The following is a 21,603-nucleotide window of genomic DNA, read 5'->3' on the forward strand; positions in this document are numbered from 1 at the left end:
CTCGCAGGCACAGCCCAGGAACCCACCCCCACGCCCTCCGGCGAGATAAAGGAAGCAGCAACTCAGACCTCAGGATCGATGAGTCACTTCCTGGGCCGTGGCTCAGGGCCTCCACTCTGCTCCAGACCTAAAACCCCCTTTCCGCTCAGATCACAAAACTACTCGTTTCCTGTCCACAGCTAGATTTCTTTACTGGCCAGCCTGGCTTGAGGGAGGAGCAGAGCTGCCAACCTTAGGTCAGGGTTCCTGCCTACGCCCGCACAGGCGATCAGCTCCCGAGGCTGCATGCAGGGTGTGCCTTTCCGCTGCCCAGCGCCCCCTTAGGTCCAGCACACACTGTCATCGTCAACCTGCTTTGTGTTTCAAGTTTGCCATTTAAAATGCAAACTTAGACCGAGCGCGGCGGCTCACGCCTATAATCCCAGCACTTTGAGAGGCCAAGGCGGGTGGATCACGAGGTCAAGAGATCGAGACCATCCTGGTCAACAAGGTGAAACCCCGTCTCTACTAAAAATACAAAAATTAGCTGGGCATGGTGGTGCGCGTCTGTAGTCCCAGCTACTCGGGAGGCTGAGGCAGGAGAATTGCTTGAACCCAGAAGACGGAGCTTGCGGTGAGCCGAGATCGTGCCATTGCACTCCAGTCTGGGTAACAACAGCGAAACTCCGTCTCAAAAAAAAAAACGCAAACTTGCTCTAGAAGGGCATTTGCTTTTCCTCTAGACAGCACCCACCAAACCACAAGGAGAGGTCCTGAAAACTAGCTGGGAAGTCACAGACCCACAGACTGTTCTGGCAAGCGGAGTTGATGGGAAACAGGTAATTCCTGTTCACGGGGCTGACTGGTTTTGTGCTTTGGCTCCAAATCAAGAGGTGACTAAAACCAGAGGAGAATTTTACCAGGCCTCAGAGACTCAGAGTGGAGGGAGAGAGTTCCACGGGCTCAGCTGGGAAATGAGGCACAAGGAGCCAGCCGCGACAGAGACCCCTCCAGAGGCGACAGCGCCAGAACCGCCTCCCACCACAACATTCAGTGCCCTGGCATCTTTTGATGTTTTGTGGCTCAGCCAACTTGCTGACTCACAGACCTGAGAAGTAACTTGCTTTTCCTATCAGAAAGTACTAACCCTTGAGGGGCAATTTCGCAATAGCTGTCAACATTTTCAAGGCTCATAATTTGGACACCATTGATTCTGCCTACTTTCAGGGGTTTTTTCCTCAGATATGCCCAGACATACACAGGAATTTCTCGAACAAGAATTAGGGCAAAAAATGAAACCGTCTGATTGTCTTTCATTAAGAACCCACTATCTGGCCAGGTGCAGTGGCTCACATCTGTAATCCTAGCACTTTGGGAGGCGGAGGTGGGTGGATCACTTGAACTCAGGAATTTGAGACCAGCCTGGGCAACATGTGGAAACCCTGTCTCTACTAAAAATACAAAAAATTAGACGGGTGTTGTGGTGCACACCTGTGGTCTCGGCTACTCAGAGGCTGAGATGGGAGGATCACTTAAGCCTAGGAGGCAGAAGTTGCGGTGAGCCAAGATCATCCCACTGCACTCCAGCCTGGGCAACAGAGTGAGACCCCACCTCAAAAAAAAGAAAGAAAAAGGAAAAAAAAAAAAACCGTTATTGGATATTTGATATTCCATCTGTATTATAGAATACTATGTAGTCATTGAGAAGAAGGTAGATCCCAGCACTTTGGGAGGCCGAGGCGGGTGGATCACAAGGTCAAGAGATTGAGACCATCCTGGTCAACATGGTGAAACCCCGTCCCTACTGAAAATACAAAAAATTAGCTGGGCACGGTGGCGCGTGCCTGTAATCCTAGCTACTCAGGAGGCTGAGGCAGGAGAATTGCCTGAACCCAGGAGGCGGAGGTTGCGGTGAGCCGAGATCGCGCCATTGCACTCCAGCCTGGGTGACAAGAGCGAAACTCCGTCTCAAAAAAAATAAAAAAGGAGAAGGTAGAGAGATATGCACTGGCATACAGATCATTAAGTGAAAACAAGGCAAGTGGCAGATGAATGTAACAGTGACTCCATACATGGAAATCAAACAAAATAGTCTTTTAACAACAGAGACACTTTCTGAGAAATTCTGTCATTGTGGGACCATGATAGTGTGCTTACACAAACCTAAATGGTACAGCCTGCTACACACCCAGGCTATAGAGTATAGTCTGCGGCTCCCAGGCTACAAACCTGTGCAGCATGTGACTGGTGTGACTGCTGAACACTAGAGGCAGTTTAACACAACGGTAGGTGTTTGTGTGTCTGCACAGAGAAAGGTAGGGTAAAAATACGGTATAAAAGATTTAAAATGCTACACCTGACATCACGTGGCATGAGCTGGACCAGCTCCACTGAGGCTAAAGTATCCACTTCCGAGATAGCTCACTCACACGGCTGTCACTTTGGTGCTTGCTCTTGATTCCCTTCTACCTGAACTTCCTCACAGCATCGTGGATGGGTTCCAAAAGTGAGTACCCTAAGGGAGAACCAGGAAGACAGCATCTCGCCTTTGAACATCAAGTCTAAGAAATCATGTAGCATGACTTCTGAAACAGTCACAAGCCTACCCAGGTTCAAGGGGAAGAAACACAGAACCTGCCTCTTGATGGAAAGAGTGTGCAGGTCACTTTGTAAGAGCATGTGGGAGGCAGATATTGTTTTGCCCATTTGGGGAAAATACAGTCTACCAAGTTCCTCAACATTGATTCCATCCCAAACTATTCATCTTAGCTAATTAAGGTAATTTCATCTCTTTGGCCAACAGTTGGTTCAGGGCTAGCCAGGACTGGACAGTTTTGGGCAGTGAGACTCAAAAGAAGCTTCCTCAGGGTTTTTGGGAAAAAGAAGTAAGTTTCTCCCACTTGAACAAGAAAATACATGCTCCTGGCCGGGCACGGTGGCTCACGCCTGTAATCCCAGCACTTTGGGAGGCCAAGACGGGTGGATCACAAGGTCAAGAGATTGAGACCATCCAGGTCAACATGGTGAAACCCCGTCTCTACTAAAAAAAAAAAAAATACAAAAAATTAGCTGGGCATGGTGGCGCGTGCCTGTAATCCCAGCTACTCGGGAGGCTGAGGCAGGAGAATTGCCTGAACCCAGGAGGCGGAGGTTGCGGTGAGCCGAGATTGCGCCATTGCACTCCAGCCTGGGTAACAAGAGTGAAACTCCGTCTCAAAAAAAAAAAAAAAAAAAGAAAATACATGCTCCTCATGTGCCATGTGCCACCTGCGTCTGGTGGCTGTCCTATGATTATGAGGGAAACGTGGATCTCAGGATAAAAAGACCGAAGAGCTTCATCCCTAACATCACTAAGATGCTGACCCAATCAGCCCTGGAGACTGCTCTGCCCTAGGACCTCCTTCTGAGAAGAAAATAAATAATAATTTTATGAACACTGAACCCTGTTTGAATCAAGTTTCTATCTCTTTCATCCAAAATCTCCTTAACTTATCCAATGTATTCCTAAGATTCCTAACATTGCTGAGCTAACCTGCCCATCCCCAGGCCTTCCCCCAGGCCCTCCCCTCGGCCTTCCAAGAGTGGGAGGTGAGGTATAGGAGCCAAGGAAAGGTGAAACCAGAGGAAGTCTTCTAGCACAAAAATTATAAACCATCTAAAAAGACCATAAGAACCTTTAAATTCTTCATCTGTCACATAAAAGTCCTCATGCCTGGTACTAATCCATCACGTCCTTGTCCTACACCCGAAGTATCAGTAAGAAGGTCTTTGAATGTCCTCTAGAAGGTAGGTGGTGCCACTCACAAAAGAGAGGATGAAGGTGCTAGAGCTTGTCCTCAAGGAGCTGACAGCCTAACAGAAAGAAAGGCTATAATTCCAAATTGACTGTATTACTCATCACAAGAAAAGTGCAGATACAGTGCTATATAGCAATGAAGGGTCTCAATGAAGAGACACATTTTTTTTGTTGGAAGAGATCAGTAAAAGCCTCACAGAGAACGTGCTTTTTGAGTTGAGTCTTTGTATAGCTAGAATTTGGATACGAGAAGATGGGAAGAACATTCCAGATGAAAGAAAGGAATCATAAGAACGAAAACTAGGCCGGGCGCGGTGGCTCACGCCTGTAATCCCAGCACTTTGGGAGGCCGAGGTGGGTGGATCACGAGGTCAAGAGATCGAGACCATCCTGGTCGAAATGGTGAAACCCCATCTCTACTAAAGATACAAAAAAATTAGCTGGGCATGGTAGCGCGTGCCTGTAATCCCAGCTACTCGAGAGGCTGAGGCAGGAGAATTGCCTGAACCCAGGAGGCAGAGGGTGCGGTGAGCCGAGATCGCGCCATTGCACTCCAGCCTGGGTAACAAGAGCGAAACTCCGTCTCAAAAAAAAAAAAAAAAAAAAAGAATGAAAACCAATATATGGGAAACTGTGAGATTCCGAAAGGCTGGAAGATATTCAAAATGTGAACCAGCACTGGCCAATTAAACAGTGACTAGACTGCAGGGCTGAAGCAAGTCCTAGAGACCCTCTGTCAAGACATGCATTAACCCTCATGTTACTTGGTTATGGGAATTGGGCGGACCAGGAGAGAGACTGGGATAGCTGGGGCTTCAGGCAGATGGCACTCAGGGGTTCAAGAGGCCATTTAGCAAGAGATAGAGAAGAATTTCCATATTTTAACAAGCAGCATGGCTGGAGAGCAGTGAGAACCAGTTCTTACTAATGAGAACCGGCTAGAAAATCAACCCTACCTACAGGCAACAGTGGAAAGTTCCACTTCAGCCAGGCGTGGTGGCTCACGCCTGTAATCCAAGCACTTTGGAGGCCAAGGCGGGTGGATCACCTGAGGTCAGGAGTTCAAGACCAGCCTGATCAACATGGTGAAACCCCATCTTAAAAAAAAAAAAAATTAAATTAAATTAAAATTAAAAAGTTCCACTTCACTAGAGTTCACAGTGAGTGAAAGGAAATAATGAAAAAAAAAAATAGCTGGAATTAGGCCACAAAGAAGTGTGAATTCCAAGATAAAGAATTTGGATTAAAAAATTAAGTAATACAGATCCACTGATAATATTTTGATGATACGTTCAGATCACAATGGATTGAACATGTATCTGACATGGTGTGGCTTCCTTGGAGTAGAAATTAGCATATATGTGACAGCTTGCTGTGGGTCGTTGTGAAAGAGAAAATTTCTCAGGTCTCCGTAACTACAATGAAGGTCTAAGAAAACTGTGAGGGATACTTCGATGGCTTCTAACCATAAGCATGAAAGATGTCTAGAAGAAAATAAAGAGAAATGTAAATGTGTACAGGCAATGGCAGAAAGCAAACGGTGAAGTCCCACCAGCAAGCACAGGGCCTCCCTGCTCCAAGAAGCCATCCCACAGAACTTCTGAGAGAGCCGAGGGCCAGGGATTAGGGCAGAGGCAGCAGGAAGTGAGAGGCGCTCAAAGAGATAACAATAATGACCCTCCATATTTGCAAAGTGCCATTTACAAGGCACACTTTCATTTAATCCTCACGCAATACTGTGTGGAGTAATTAACATTTGTATAACACTACACCATTGAAAGAGCCCTTTTAGGTGCGGTGGCTCATGCCTGTAATCCCAGCACTTTGGGAGGCCAAGGCGGGTAGATTACAAGGTCAATAGATCAAGACCATCCTGGTCAGCATGGTGAAACCCCGTCTCTACTAAAAATACAAAAAATGAGCTGGGCATGGTGGCGCGTGCCTGTAATCCCAGCTACTCGGGAGGCTGAGGCAGGAGAATTGCCTGAACCCAGGAGGCGGAGGTTGCGGTGAGCCGAGATCGTGCCATTGCACTCCAGCCTGGGTAACAAGAGCGAAACTCCGTCTCAAAAAAATAAAAAAGAAAGAGCCCCTTTATATTCACTATCTCCTTAATTCTCCCCCTTTACACCTGAGAAAACTGAAGCCATTAGAAAACAGCTTATCTAGCAGGGGAGAGAACTGGAACTCAAACTCAGGCCTTTAGATTCCTTGTCCAGCATTTCCATTGACACTAGTGTGGCCTCAGGGACTCGGGTTATTTGTTAATCTTACAAATGTGGCCTCAGTGCTCCAGGCAGCAGCTGTAGATTGTGAGAGAAACCTAAGTATTTCCCCTTACAGTTCTTCAAGGAGTAAACCTTCTATCCCAGGACTTAAATAGAAAGAGGCTTACCCTAGAGATCAGGTGCACACCTCCGGGTACAGAGGGCTCAAGCAGTTTCTGGAAAGGTCCCATCCCAATCCTGTTTTGTTCGTCAAATTAGATTTGGGAATCCAGAAAAGCAGGAGTCATGACTTTTTGAAATCTTTATATCCTCAGACCAGGATCTGCTACTTAGCAAATACTTGTTGAAAAACAATGAATAAATAAGTGCATATACATGTAATACCCTTGGAAATATCTTGAGATTCCCCCTCTGCCCAGAAAAAAAAAAAACAATACAATTTCTGAAGCAACAAGTTATTTAAAGTCATGAGTTTTTATTTTGTTTATTGGGGCAGGGTTTCCATCTGTTGCCAGGGTGCAGTGGCATGATCACAGCGCACTGCAGCCTCGACCTCCAGTGCTCAAGCGATCCTCCCACCTCAGCCTCCCGAAGAGCTGGAACTTCAGGTGCACTCCACCACATCTGGCTATTTTTTTAATTTTTATAGAGATTAGGTCTCACCATGTTGCCCAGGCAGGTCTTGAACTACTGGGTTCAAGCGATCTGCCCACTTCGGCCCCCGAAAGTACTGGAATTACCAGCGTGAGCCACTGCATCCAGCTTCTTAACCTCCTTCATGCCCTCTCCACTTAAACTGGAACCATTTGTCATATAAAAGTCCTCATGCTTAGATTTTGGCATCATTTACAGGGGCTCTGCCTACAACATGTTAAACTCACTGAAAAATTAGACTATGCCAATAACTTATTTCCCGGTTCTCTCCATCCCTCTTTTCCGCTTATCTTGTTCCTTGATTTTGTGAAGCCTTCCTGCCCAACCCTTCTGCGTTCTTGCTCCTTTCTTCTTTGTCCTGTGTGCAGTGCCAATCAAGTGAATTCTTTTCTCACCCACACCCTCAACTCCTTCACCCCTTTGTCCTTGGTTACACCCATGCAGACACCCCAACCCTAAATTCATTCCACAGCCCGTTCTCTTGCATCTGAAGCACAGCTGGAAGAAGCCATACAGCCACACAACCACACAACCGTGTGTACTGGAGGCACCACAAAATGATAGCTTCCTCTCAGCCATTCTGGATCAGATCCTCTTTCCATTTCCTCTGAGACCACACGACCTCCTCAAGTCCCTACCCAATGCCTATGGCCTCCATGCCCCGACCCAAAGCCTACACTTACAGATGCCTTACTTCCTCCTGCCTCACGGCATCAAAAACAGCATGGGAAAGGATGCCCTCTGCAGCTTGCCCAAACCCACCAGCTATCTACAGCCTCCCTCCTGTTCTTCTCCACCTCTGTGGAGTAACTCCCTTGGGGTCTTGCTTTATTGTTCTTATTCCTTCAATCTGGAATTTTTGACATCTCATTCTGATAACTCCTTCTCCACAGCTTGTAAACCTATACACTTTTGAATCTACCCTTGACCCTAGATCCTCTCTGGCTGCCACTTGCTCTTTTTCTTCATATTCAATTTGATCAAATGACTGATCCACCCACATCTCTACTCTTCATCTCCCTTTTCAGTCCACTGCCATCTTTCTTCCCACCACCACATTAAAACTGCTCCAGCAAAGGTCTCCAAGGATATGACTGCCAATCCCGTGGACACACCTCAGCCTTCATCATACTCTGCCTCACTGAAGTATTTCACTTTGTTGACCACTCCCTCTATCATGGAAGTGTCTTCACGGGCTTTGAGGGCACCAGAGAAGCCTCCTCCTGCTTCCCTGATCATCTCTTCTTTCCTCTATGCTGGATCATCTTCCTCCACTTGCTCTGTAAATATTGTTTATTCACCTAGGTTGAGCTGGTCGAGCAGCGTCTGAACAGACTTCATCTGTCTCATGAACTACTACAGCCTCCATGCTTAGATAGCTCTACACACATGAAGACTCTTCTTACGTGTTGTCTGCTGAATGAATGAGTGGATGTTGGAAATACTAGCGTGAACCAGGCAGCATCTCTGCCCGCAAGCAGCTTACAGTCCAGTGAGGAAGATAATTAAATAGACATAAAATAACAGTAGAGTATCATAGGAATTATGATACAAGCAGCTATGGGAGAACATGAAATCAATTCTGGACATGCTTAATTCTTCCAACACCAAATTGTCCTGCTTACCTCAGACTCAATTTGATCAATATCGAAACATCATCTTCGCTTAAACCCCCCAAAATGTTATTCAGTTTATGTTCTCTACCTTGGGGACAGTACCGCCACCACGGGGCCATCAAGCTAGAGTCCTAGGATTCACCCTGATGCCTCCTTTTCTCTGATGTTCCACAATTGAACAGTGGCCAAGTTAGGTTGGGTTTGCCTTTTCAGTATTTGGCAATTCCCTCTTCCCCTCTCCATGGTCATCTCGCCTTGGTTATTGCAACAATATTCTAATATTGTTTCCTTCTAGTCTCTCTTCTTTCTAGAACATGTTTTCTACACTTCCAAAAGTGAAGGGGATCACATCACTGTCCTGCTTAAAAATCTTCAGTGTTGGGCTGGGCGCGGTGGCTCAAGCCTGTAATCCCAGCACTTTGGGAGACTGAGGCGGGTGGATCACGAGGTCAAGAGATCAAGACCATCCTGGTCAACATGGTGAAACCCCGTCTCTACTAAAAATACCAAATTAGCTGGGCATGGTGGCGCGTGCCTGTAATCCCAGCTACTCGGGAGGCTGAGGCAGGAGAATTGCCTGAACCCAGGAGGTGGAGGTTGCAGTGAGCCGAGATCGTGCCATTGCACTCCAGCCTGGGTAACAAGAGCGAAACTCCGTCTCAAAAAAAAAAAAAGTCTTCAGTGTTCCTTGATATATAACCCTCAGGTTACAATCCAGACTTCCAAGTATACCTCCTAATGAGCTGACCCTTGTCTCTCCCATCTCATATCACACAGCTTCTGCCTCACATTTACCATCACCCCACACCCTAAAGTCTGCTTCTACTGACCCACCTGCAAGTAATGAGATCACACACGATGTTTCATCCCATCTTACTTCTGCACAAGCTACTATGTAAAACCTCCTCTGAAGATACTGCTGTAAGTCCTAAGCGTTTTTCATGAATTAACTCTTACTCCTCACATAGTCTCTCCATTTTACAGATGAGGAAACCGAGACACAGAGCCAACAAGTAACTTGCTAGATTTCATATAGCTAATATGCTATGACACTGGGATTTGAACCCCAGTCTTGTGGCAGAGTCTGTGGCCGTAAATACTGTGCGATCCTGCCCGAGTTCACCTTGTTTCACTACCATGCTCATGCACCTGGTGAATTCTCATTTACCCTTCAATACCCACCTCAAGCAGCACTTTCCCTGCTCTCCCAGAGTTCACCTCTCATTTTTTTCCCAGCATTGTCATTGTGTCTTGGTGACACACCTACTATTGCATTTGCCACATTCTACTGCTTCCCTTTCAGAATCAACCCAATCCTACACAGAGATCAGATTGCACATTTGCCTTGAGCCATGGCAGTTCCTACATTTATTACCCGATAGCCCTTTTGCTCATCTGTATATCATTTTTGTCTCTTGCCGTAGGTTTACCAGCTCTCATTCATCCTCAGCTCCTTGCTGGCTCTAGCCCTTCCGTTTGACTCATTATTTGTCTACTTTGCCAAATCTACCTTGCTTGTGCCTTTCCTGAACTCTCCCTTTTTTGACTGATAACCTAGAAATGAACCCCTTTCAGCGTGACCCCGGGGAGCGGCTGCCAGGCAGCCCTAACTGGGTGGGGCTGATACCCCAACCTAGCTCTGGACAAGTCATACTTATTTAGTTTAGCCTTTTTATTTGGTTTCATTCAAGCTACTTCATGGGGCTAAAGAGTTATTGAAACAATAAATGTCTTGACCTCGTGATTTGCCCGCCTCGGCCTCCCATAGTGCTGGGATTACAGGCGTGATTGAGACCACCTGGCCAACATGGTGAAACTCCGTCTCTACTAAAAATGCAAAAAAAAAAAAAAATTAGCCGGGCATGATGGCATGCGCCTGTGGTCCCAGCTACTCGGGAGGCTGAGGCGGAAGAATTACTTGAACCCAGGAGGCAAGAGGTTGCAGTGAGCCAAGATTGGGCCACTGCACTCCAGCCTGGTGACAGAGCAAGACTCCATCTCAAAAAAAAAAAAAAAAAGAAAGAAGAAGAAAAGAAAAAGAAAAAAGAATAAATGTCTTAGAGAAAATAAGAAAAACTAACAGCTAGGTTTAGGAAGAACAAAAACACTAATGAAGTCAGACTGCAGGGTCTGGCTCTTCACTCCCAGTGCTTCACCGTTTTCACAACTCAGCAAACCCCCAAGTAGCCCGTTCTTTAATTTACAGTTACCAACTGGCTTACATTCTCCTCTGTATATTTCTTCCCAATTTCATAGCTCCCATTTACTTATGATGTCTTCTCCATAATTTTTATTTGCTATGACTTCACGGTTCTGTCTAGGCAAATGTTCAGCTTCAGCTCTTCTAAATGCATAATTCTCTATGTGCTTCTAATTGCAGCTTCCCAAGAACAAGAAGCTTTTTGGCCTAGTTCATCTTTCCATGTCACGTCATGAAACATCCACTACTGGCCATCCTATAGATTAGCAGTGCTTGCGTCCAGAGCTAACCTCAACCCAGTCCGCTCTAACAGGGTCATGGTGTGTCAAATCATGCAAAACTTGGCCACTTGGACTGCCCCTTGAGCTGAGCAGAGGCTCTAAGTGAGGCATTTTCTCTTAAAAAAAGAACTGTGGTGGCTGGGCACAGTGGTTCACGCCTGTAATCCCAGCACTTTGGGAGGCCAAGGTGGGCAGATCACGAGGTCAGGAGTTCGAGACCAGCCTGGCCAACATGATGAAATACCATCTTTGCTAAAAATACACAAAAAATCAGCCAGGCATAGTGGCGCAATCCCAGCTACTCAGGAGGCTGAGGGAGGAGAGTCACTTGAACCCCGGAGATGGAGATTGTAATGAGCTAAGATCACAACACTGCACCCCTCCAGCCTAGGCAGCAGAGTGAGGCTCTGTCTCAAAAAGAAAAAAACTGTGGTGTGAAAGGCCCCATGATTGAGTTAATTTAGACAAATTATTCCTTAATATTTGGGATCATAAATTTTTCTGAGAATCAGATGAAAGATATGGATTCTTCCCCAGAAAAACTTCTCTGGTGCAGAAAATTTACATAAGACTTTAAGGTATTAAGGAACCCCCGCAGCCGTCCATGTAACACCCAAACCTCTGGTGGTGACCAGAGGTTTGAAGTCTATCACCTGCCACTTGATAAGAACTTCGAGTAAGAAATGCATTTACACTTAGTGGCTCCAATGCTCTCAAGCAGGAAAAGGGAAGAGAACCCTTAGCAGAGAAGAAGAAACAAATGGATTTGGGGAAAGTTAGTTAGTTATTCTTGAATTACTGAGTCTGAAGTGCCGGTGGGACTCTCAAGTGGATTCATAAACAAGCAACTGAAAATGTGGGTGTGTAGTAGCTGAGAACTGAGATGGAGATTTGTCTCACACGCTCAGGGCACCTGTGAGAGCAGGTGCAGGGAAGCAGTTCACACAATGCCCACAGCACAGTATCTTTCATTCCCATCTACTCTGCAGACTTTGGAGACCTTTCGAAGCCCTTACTTCATCTGACAGTCCTAACAATCTTATAAAACAGGAAAGGCCTATCTCAAGACGTATTACAAATAAGGAAACGGAAGCTCAAAGAGGTGGGTGACAGGTCTTGTCAAAAGTATTGCAATGAAGAGCTGGGCGCGGTGGCTCATGCCTGTAATCCCAGTACTTTGGGAGGCTGAGGCGGTGGATCACCTGAAGTCAGGAGTTCAAGAGCAGCCTGACCAATATGGTGAAACCCTGTCTCTACTAAAAATACACACACACAAAAAAAATTAGCAGGGTGTGGTGGTGTGCACCAGTAGTCTCAGCTACTCGGGAGGCTAAGACAGGAGAATTGCTTGAACCCGGGAGGTGGAGGTTGCAGTGAGCCAAGATAGTGCCACTGCACTCCAGCTGGGGTGACAGAGCGGGACTTCCTCTAAAAATAAATAAATAAATAAATAAATAAATAAATAAAAATTAAAAGTATTGCAATGAAGTAACACAGGAGTGGATCCCAGGGCTTCTGATTCTTAATACAACTCCCAATTTCGTTGCAAACGGCACACAGATAAATGCCTTATTAGCACGAATCAATTTTTAAGTGCAGTAGTTTGGTTTTCGGTTTTTGTCTTTTTGACGGTCCTCAGTTTATAGAAAAGTTTGAGACAGAGGAGTGGCAATGATCCCTTGACAATAATTCTCAATAATCCCGTGGCAATTGATTTGGCAAAACTCACCACTATTTACCGTTAAATATTTTCCGTGTGGACCAATAGACAGTCCTGGCTCCTAGGAACTTGCCTACAATTCTGACCCATACTCTAACACTAGTGGTTTTATTTTTTGTTTCTGTTTTTTTTTTTTTTTTTTTTAAGAGACGTTATTTTGCTCTTGTTGCCAGGCAACTGGAGGGCAACAGTGCAATCTCGGCTCACGGCAACCTCTGCCCCCCCGGATTCTAGTGATACTCCTGCCTCAGCCTCCCAAGTAGTTGGTATTATAGGCATGTGTGTGCCACCACGCCTAGCTAATTTTGTATTTTTAGTAGAGAGGGGGTTTCACCATGTTGGTCAGGCTGGTCTTGAACTCCTGACCTCAAGTGATCCACCCGCCTCGGCCTAGCACAGTGCTGGGATTACCGGCGTGAGCCACCGCGCCCGGCCCACTCTGGTTTTTAAAAAGGACCTTTCTGTCTATCTAACCTGAAGGCCCAGAATTAGCTCATACATGGGAAAGACCCAGACATGGACAGCCTTCCCGAAGACTACTGGGCAAAACTTGTAATTCTGAGAAGTCAAAAATCTTCAAGATTCACAGGACGGGGTGGTGGGGGGAGTCCGGGAGGAGGGAGAGGAGGGAGAGGAAGACTGGTTAAACCTCTGGAGGGGAAGGTGAGTCTTGAGGCGCAGCTCTGCGGTTAGCGCAGGCCGCGGTTCCAGGCCCAGCCCGGGAGGGGAGGGGAGGCGGGGCGGGGCGGGGCGGGGCCGTCTGAGTAAGGCTGGGCCAGGCTGGGCCCGGAAGGGCGTGGGTCGGGGAGAGGCTGGCTCCAGACCCGCACGCCGCGCGCCCAGAGCTCTCAGCGCCTCTCCCAGCCACAGCCTCCCGCGTGCCTCGCTCAGCGCCAACATGGTAAGCCTCACATTTCTTCTTCTTCTTTTATGAAAAGAAAAAGGAAAAAACCCACATACTTTCCGGCAGACTTTATCTTTGACTTAACGTGTGGACGTGGCAGGAAACAGCAGGAAAAATCAGCCTCGTGGGAGGGAACTGGGGAAGAAGGGATGGAAGGAACAAGCCCTGAAATCATCCCTGTGGTGACCGCCTAGGGTGGCAGCGGAGGTTCTCTGGCCTTCCCCAGTCGCGACGAGGCAGGGGGCCGGGAAGCGCTGGCCGCTCTCCGCGCGGGGGCGGGGGCGGAGGAGAGGGGAGGGGGCGCGTCCTGGGTCGGTGCCTGCAGCCCCCTCGCCCATGGTCTCCCGGGAGCCCGAGGACGCGTGGGAGTAAGTTGAAGGCCGGGGTCTGGAAAGCTGCGAGGGGTCATTAGTTAGTTCCGTAGTCCAGAAAAAGGAAATTTCTGAACTTGGTCGCCAAGCAGCGGGGAAGAAAATCAAAGTTTCAGTAAGCAGCCGGCAGATGGCCAAGACCCAACGGGACTGAAACTTAAGCGCGTCGCCGCCTGCAGCGCCGCGGCCAGGAATGTGGGAGGAACCCGGTCCCAGTTGAGCCCCATCCTCGTTCCTCTTCCTTTTACCCCACCACAGGCACTCGCTCCAGAACTTAGTTTTCTCTTCTCATCTCCTTTCATCTCTCCGTTGAACTCATATTTTCCATAAATCCACCTCTTTCTTTACCTCTCCTTAGTGAAGAGACAGCAGACTTTGGCCCATAGGCCAAATCGGGTTTTCTGTTCTGCCCACAAACGAAAAGTTTACGTTTGTAAATGGTTGAGAGACATCAAAAGAAGAAAAGTACTTGAAAACTGTGGAAATCAAACTTCAGCGTCCGTAGATGAAGTATTGGAGCACAGCCACGCCCGTCCCCTTCCTTCCATACTGTCTGGGGTTCCAGTCCTGCTACAGCAGGGTCGGAAAGCTCAGAGGCTGTCGGTTAAGAATGAGAAAACAGTTGAGGTTTTTTAAATTGCTACTTCTTTTTCATTGTATTTTTTTTTTTTCTTTCCTCAAATGTTGAGTGCTTAGCATGCATTTTAAAAATTATTTCGGCCGGGCGCGGTGGCTCACGCCTGTAATCCCAACACTTTGGGAGGCCGAGGCGGGTGGATCACGAGGTCAAAAGATCGAGACCATCCTGGTCAACAAGGTGAAACCCCGTCTCTACTAAAAATACAAAAATTAGCTGGGCATAGTGGTGCGCGCCTGTAGTCCCAGCTACTCGGAAGGCTGAGGCAGGAGAATTGCCTGAACCCAGGAGGCGGAGGTTGCGGTGAGCCGAGATCGCGCCATTGCACTCCTGTCTGGGTAACAACAGCGAAACTCTGTCTCAAAAATAAAAATAAAAATTATTTAACAGTATCGTTTTTTATCATAATGTTCTCTCCTTGTTATCGACACCTCCACCAAATGACTCCAAGGGCGCTGTGATGTGTGCAGAGCGCCGGCTCTCTTCTCCTTCCGCTACTGCGCCACCCTGGGTGGAGCCTTCCTGTCTCTGGGCGTCCTCAGGACCCATCTCCAAAGTGCCCTGGAGCTCTACAAATGATGTCATTCCATTTCAGTAATTTGATAATTGTGTTTATTTCTTTTGCTTTGGAGAATTATACCTCGGAGGGGAATGCAAAGAGGTTTTAATTTTCTCCTTGTGGCTGATAGTAGCAGCAACAGTTTTCAAAAAGAAAATAATCTCTAAATACCATCTAGACTGATGTTAAGGAGAGAAAAACGTGAAGCACAAAGGCACTTTGAAACCGGAAAAGCAAAAGTGTCTGCATTCTGCAAGGAAAAGGGGCAGGGGTAGAATCTGTAGTTCCAGAGAACGTTCACAAAGCCCAAACTCCTCACCCTGGTGTGGCCTCCCACCCAGCCTCCTTCCTGTCATCTAATACCTTAGTAAGACAGGGAGATTTCAGTCCTGATAGGAAGGGCATGTTGTAACAAACAAACACATCTGTTTCTAGGCTGTGGTATTTTGTTTCTCCCTAAAGGCCCCTGAACTACGAACACTTTTCTTTTTTCTTAAGGAGACCTTCAATTTAGGGCAAAATAATCATCCTCCGACAATGTGATTATTGGGAAAAAGTTCACCTCTGTTAGGATTCCGGGGTTCTAATGTTCTAAGATGCAATGGGAAGAAGAATCTTAGCTAGGATCTCTGTAGCATAAGGGCTGCACAGGAAGGAGGGCCCAACCTGCAGCTGTGCGGCTAAAGTCTCGGATCAGTTCTCAGTTCTCAGCACTCAGCACGTGTTAACTACGGAATGTGAAAGCCTTTAGCTCTGGGCTCCAGGAAGCCCATCCTAAGAACAAAGGGAAGGTTAAATGCTAAGTTGCAAAGGTCACCATCCAAACATAAATCATTGTTTTGTTTGTTTGTTTGTTTAAAGATGGGGTTTCACCATGTTGGTCAGGCTGGTCTTGAACTCACAACCTCAGGTGATCCGCCTACCTTGGTCTCCAAAGTGCTTGGATTACAGGCGTGAGCCACCATGCCCGGCCAACTTTATTTTTAAAAATCAGAGACATTGGGCCAGGCGCTGTGGCTCATGCCAGTAATCCCAGCACCTTGGGAGGCTGAGGTGGGTGGATCACCTGAGGTCAAGAGTTCAAGATCGGCCTCGCCATCATGGTGAAACCCCATCTTGTTAAAAAAAAAAAAAATCAGACAGATCAGTGTCTACAATTGTAAAAACGAGGTGCTGGATACTTCCCCCTCGCCCCGCCTTTTTTATGAGATAGAATATCCGTTTATCATTGTTAATGCTGAGAGGCGAAGTCTCAGAGGAAGGGTGTGGCCAGGCCGGTCTCCCGGAAAGTCTGTAATTGCGGCTTCTATCCACCAGCCCAACAGCTTCTCACTTTGGGATTCCAAGTCTCGGCTGGAATGATTGGATGACTGGGCCCTATAGAAATTCCTTGAAGGATTCTGCTGTGAGGAAAGAAGAGCCCAGTACAGGATTTAAATATCTTACATTGTACATGCTGTGTAAGCAGCAACCTGAGAGCCTCCATATGAACCTCCTTGGTTTGGAGTGACCTCCAGAGAAGCTCCACCTTCTCTGTCACTATTTCCTACCAGGAAGTGGAAGCCACCAAGGCTGAGGACTGCAGAAAGGGACTGGGAGACCCAGATTCTAGGGCTGGCTCTGCCATATCCATTCCCTTCTCCTGTCCGTTTTCTCACGTTTGTGGTTAATGGTTCCTAAAGCTCCGAAATATGAAAGCCATTTTTGAGCGTCTAAAAAGTTCTGTCTCCCACTGCGTATAGAATGATAGGTATGCTTTTAGTTTTCTCTAAGGAAATGTGAGTCCCAGGAATTCAGTATTGCTTTGAAAAGAACTGGCATTTCATCAGTCACCAAAACCTCCATACAGTCTTGGAAAATAGCAAATTATTAACCTATAGACAGTGTTGGGTGTGCATATGGATTGTGGATATAGAGTTACACATGTGTTTATCCACACATTCCAAAAATATGAGTCAGCCTTGCCACCCTCACTCTTCATCCAGGCAGTCTACTGATTCCAAAGTGTCGGCAGTGCTCCACATTACCCTCATATATTTCACCTGGAATAAACATGGGGAGGGGGTAGGATGGAAAGTCACGGAGTGTGACTTTTTGTGGTTGTCTTGAACCCTTCAGTCCCCCGAAAAAAATGATTCACTCTTTAAGGAAACTGCTTTGACTGGAAATAAGATCCCCTGGAATTTTCTTCGTATCTGGCCCTTGACATCTTCCCTTGTTTTTTTTTCTCTAAGGCAAAAATCTCCAGCCCTACAGAGACTGAGCGGTGCATCGAGTCCCTGATTGCTGTTTTCCAGAAGTATGCTGGAGACGATGGTTACAGCTACACTCTCTCCAAGAGGGAGTTCCTGAGCTTCATGAATACAGAACTGGCTGCCTTCACAAAGGTACTGGTCCCTATCTCCCCCATCTCCCCAAACTACCCACAGCATGAAACAAGACCCTGGAAGAATGACCAGGAACGAAGGACCAGCAACTGACGTCCTGCACTCACTCCAAGCCAGGAGTTTTTCCCATTTAGGAAAACATACACGAAATGATCAGTATGACATAATGGAATCGTTTTCAAATTTTATTCTTCCACCCCAAAGGTTCTAGGACATCCCTGTCCAATAGAACTTTTGGCAATGGTAGAAACACATTCTAGAGCTGCTCTATCTGAGACGGTAGCCACCAGCCACGTGTCTACTGAGCACTTGAAACGCGGCTAGTGTGACTAACAGACTGACTTTGTAAATTAGTTAATTTAAATGTATTGTAACCAGTGGCTCTAAGTGTGTGTCTGCATTGGCAGCTTGGGCAAATGGTGGATGAGATTGATTAGGCAGGGCCTGCGGCCTCTTTCTACCTGAACCCGTTGCACTTTTATATCGCTTCTCTATTGGAGTTGTATGCAACACTTGAAAGAAGTGTTCCACTGGCTTCACAAAACTGAATAGGCCCTAGTGTCATAGAAAAAGCCCTGGACCAGGAGTGAGAAAACCTTGGTTCAAGCCCCAGGTCTGCCCCTTAGGCAGATCACTTCACCTCTTTGAGTCTGTTTCTACATCTAGAAAATGAGAATAATAGGCCGGGCGCGGTGGTTCACGCCTATAATCCCAGCAGTTTGGGAGGCTGAGGAGGGTGGATCACAAGGTCAAGAGATTGAGACCATCCTGGTCAACAAGGTGAAACCCCGTCTCTACTAGAAATACAAAAATTAGCTGGGCACGGTGGCGCATGCCTGTAATCCCAGCTACTCGGGAGGCTGAGGCAGGAGAATTGCTTGAACCCAGAAGGCAGAGGTTGCGGTGAGCCGAGATCGCGCCATTGCACTCCAGCCTGGGTAACAAGAGCGAAACTCCTTCTCAAAAAAAAAAAGGAAATGAGAATATTAATAATCCCTGTCCTGTACCTTGTAAGCCTGTGAGGATAAAATGTGGCAGCATGTTTGCAAGGACCTTGGAAGATGCAATATAAAGGTCTAATTATTACCATCTCTGCAGAACCAGAAGGACCCCAGTGTCCTTGACCGCATGATGAAGAGACTGGACACCAACAGTGATGGGCAGCTGGATTTCTCAGAGTTCCTGAATCTGATTGGTGGCCTGGCTATGGCTTGCCATGAATCCTTCCTCAAGGCTGTCCCTTCCCAGAAGCGGACCTGAGGACCCCTTAGGCCTGGCCTTCAGACCCACCCCATTTCCTTCCAGCCTTTCTGTCATCATCTCCACAGTCCACACATTACCCTTGAGCCCAGCACACCAGCCACCTCATGCAGGCCCCACCTGCGGATAGCAATAAAGCAATGTCACTTTTTTAAAACACGAACTGGAGAGTTGCTGAATTTGTGCAAGGGAGGATGGAAAGTGGGAGGAATGTAAATTAGATTGATAGAAGCTGCATAGTAAGTAAGAACAAGACATCTTGGTATACACATAATCCTAACTAATATTACAACCAGAATCATCTCTAAATTACTGACTGATAGAGAGATGTCACTTATTGTCGTTAGTCACTCACTCCTACCCCTGTTGGCACTGTCAGAGGTCCTGAGAAGACAACCAGCAAGACAGACAAGATCCTGCCTTCACCGAGTATAACTTCTAGCTGGGGGAGAGAACAGTCACTAAATAAAGGACTATCAGAGTATGATAAATCCTAGGAAAGAGAGATTACAATTATATTATGGATTCATGGAGACTATGGGAGGGCACTATTCTGCAGACATGACATTTGTGCTGAGATCTGAAGAACTAGAAAGAGCAAACGTGAGGCCGGGCGCGGTGGCTCACGCCTATAATCCCAGCACTTTGGGAGGCTGAGGTGGGTGGGTCACGAGGACAAGAGTTCAAGACCATCCTGGTCAACATGGTGAAACCACATCTCTACTAAAAATACAAAAAATTAGCTGGGCATGGTGGCGCATGCCTGTAATCCCAGCTACTCAGGAGGCTGAGGCAGGAGAATTGCCTGAACCCAGGAGGCGGAGGTTGCGGTGAGCCGAGATGGCGCCATTGCACTCCAGCCTGGGTAACAAGAGCGAAACTCCGTCTCAAAAAAAAAACAAAACAAAAAGAATTCAATTTAACTTTCATAAAGATAAAAACTATCTTTTCACATCCATATTATATTGGCTTGTGGGATGTATAAATAAATTGTACCTTACAAGAAAAACAGAAACAGGTTTAGGACAAATTACAAATCCATTCTTAGTGAACATGTAATCCCACTGTTGGGTTGGCAAACAGTGTGTGGGCAGAGTTATCCACAGGCCTCGGACATTCATGGTTCTGTGGCCACCAGTCAACATATTTTTTTAAGAGAGAATGGGGAGATGGTAAAGTGGGTCAGTTAGGAATGAAGTAAGGCAAAGAAGCGGAGGGGAGTGAAAGAGTATATAAGAGATAAGAAATGATGACTACATGTAGTGGTGAGAAGGAGAAGCCTAGAGGACAATTGGGTGGAGGATGATGCAATTCACTGAAATGAAGAATGAAGCAAGGGGGTTAAGCTTTAGAAGCAAAATGTAGAGTGGAGTCCAGTTTAAAACATGTATTTGGCCAGACATGGTGGTTCATGTCTGTAATCTCAGCACTTTGGGAGGCCGAGGATGGAGGATCACTTGAGGTCAGGAGTTCGAGACCAGCCTGGGCAATATGGTGAAACCCCATCTCTACTAAAAATACAAACATATTGCCCAGGCTGGTGTGGTGGCGCATGCCTGTAATCCCAGCTACTCGGGAGGCTGAGGCAGGAGAATTGCTTGAACCCGAGAATCAGAGATTGCAGTGAGTCGAGACTGCGCCATTGCACTCCAGCCTGGGTGTCACGATGAGACTCTGCTTCTAAATAAATAAACAAATCAAACATGTTGTCGTTGAGATGTGTTCCTTGTGTGTGCCTGCTCCTTGTTTTTGCAGCATGCATCTCCCTTCTGAAATCAAGCCCTGCTCTGCACTGCCATCTCTTGGTGTTCTGAGTTTGGGTGGAGTTCTTCCCCAGCTCTGAGGGTCAAGGTCACACCCGTACCGAAGCCAACGAGTGCCCTGCATTCCTTTGGACAGAGCCATTGGCCTAGGGTGGTCATTGTGATCTAAGCTGGTCTAAATAAAGGGACTTTCAGTACCTTTGCTGAGAATTCTGGGATAAAGGTAATTATTATTCCTCCTTCTCGGTGGATTCTAATCTGGGACTTTGTAGCCTTAAACATGCCAATAGCCATCTCAAGACCACAGGAAAAGGATCTGAGGGTGGAGCCAGCATTGGAGAAACAGAACCAAGAAAATTTAAAAAGATACCAGCTCCTTAGTGCTATGCTAAGACCCTTGACCCACAGAAACTGTGAGACAGTGAAATTTTGTTGAGTAATTATGTTTGGTAATTTGTTACACAATAATAGACAACTAACATACAGTTGTAATTCTTATGCTGTGCTAAAGCTAAATCTGTCCCTTGACTGTGCAGCTATATCCCTGCTTTTGCTTAAAACAATTTAAATTGAATTTTCTATCAATTGCAACCAGAAGAATCATTGTTAGCCAGGTAGAGATGTTAGGTTAAACAGATAAGCTGGGAATTTGAGAAAGAGAGAGTGGAGCTGAAGATATAGAATTATATGTCCTGCCCACAGACCAAAGCCACAAGTTTGGAGGTTACCCAGGGAAAATGAGCAGCAAAGAATTTCCCAAAATATGTTCTGTCAACCACCTGCATCAAAATTGTTTGAAGGGAGGGTTTTTTAAAGGGCAGATTAGTAAGTAAAGGCAGTACAAGGCAGTCTACTCCTTTGAAGGATTGTGAAGTGATGAGAAAGAAGAAGGTAGAATGTAGGGGTGGGAAGGTATCTTTGTAATTTTTTCCAGTTCCTATGACGTCAGTGTTCCTGTTCTCAGAGCTACACTTACTCTTAAATTCTTGCAATACAGCTTGTCGTGAGTGAATGCTAAGACAGCCCGCAGTAATCTCCCACTCTCACATTCACATTCGTGTGCAATCACCTCCCCTGAGTATGAGGGGGACCTGTGACTTGCTTCTAACCATTAGAATACAGCAAAAGTGATGGTATGTCACTTCCACGATTTGGTTACCTAGGACTGTCTTCCATCTTGACAGCAGGGTCTCTAATTCCCTCACATTTTAATGAAGCAAGCCTGGAGAGGCTGACAAGGCAAGGAAC

General features: G+C 46.6%; 2 protein-coding genes across 4 annotated transcripts in view; one reads left to right on the forward strand and one right to left on the reverse strand.

Moving 5' to 3' along the window:
- The window catches only part of LOC103788982 (uncharacterized), an 870,763-nt gene that overhangs the window by 771,128 nt on the left and 78,032 nt on the right, over positions 1–21,603 (reverse strand). The window lies entirely within an intron of this gene.
- Positions 13,316–18,755, forward strand: S100A11 (S100 calcium binding protein A11). The gene is made up of 3 exons (XM_008984397.5): positions 13,316–13,375; positions 17,180–17,332; positions 18,431–18,755. Exons 1-3 carry the CDS (start codon positions 13,373–13,375, stop codon positions 18,590–18,592), a joined length of 318 nt encoding a protein of 105 aa, XP_008982645.1. The 5' UTR covers positions 13,316–13,372; the 3' UTR covers positions 18,593–18,755.

This window comes from Callithrix jacchus, chromosome 18 (genome assembly GCF_049354715.1).
Source record: "Callithrix jacchus isolate 240 chromosome 18, calJac240_pri, whole genome shotgun sequence".
NCBI classification, from domain to species: domain Eukaryota; kingdom Metazoa; phylum Chordata; class Mammalia; order Primates; family Cebidae; genus Callithrix; species Callithrix jacchus.

What these genes read in the sequence shown, in the direction of transcription:
- S100A11 (XM_008984397.5), top strand. An exon ending in AACTGGCTGCCTTCACAAAG is followed by an intron (nt 17,333 to 18,430) that starts GTACTGGTCCCT and finishes CCATCTCTGCAG; the next exon opens with AACCAGAAGGACCCCAGTGT.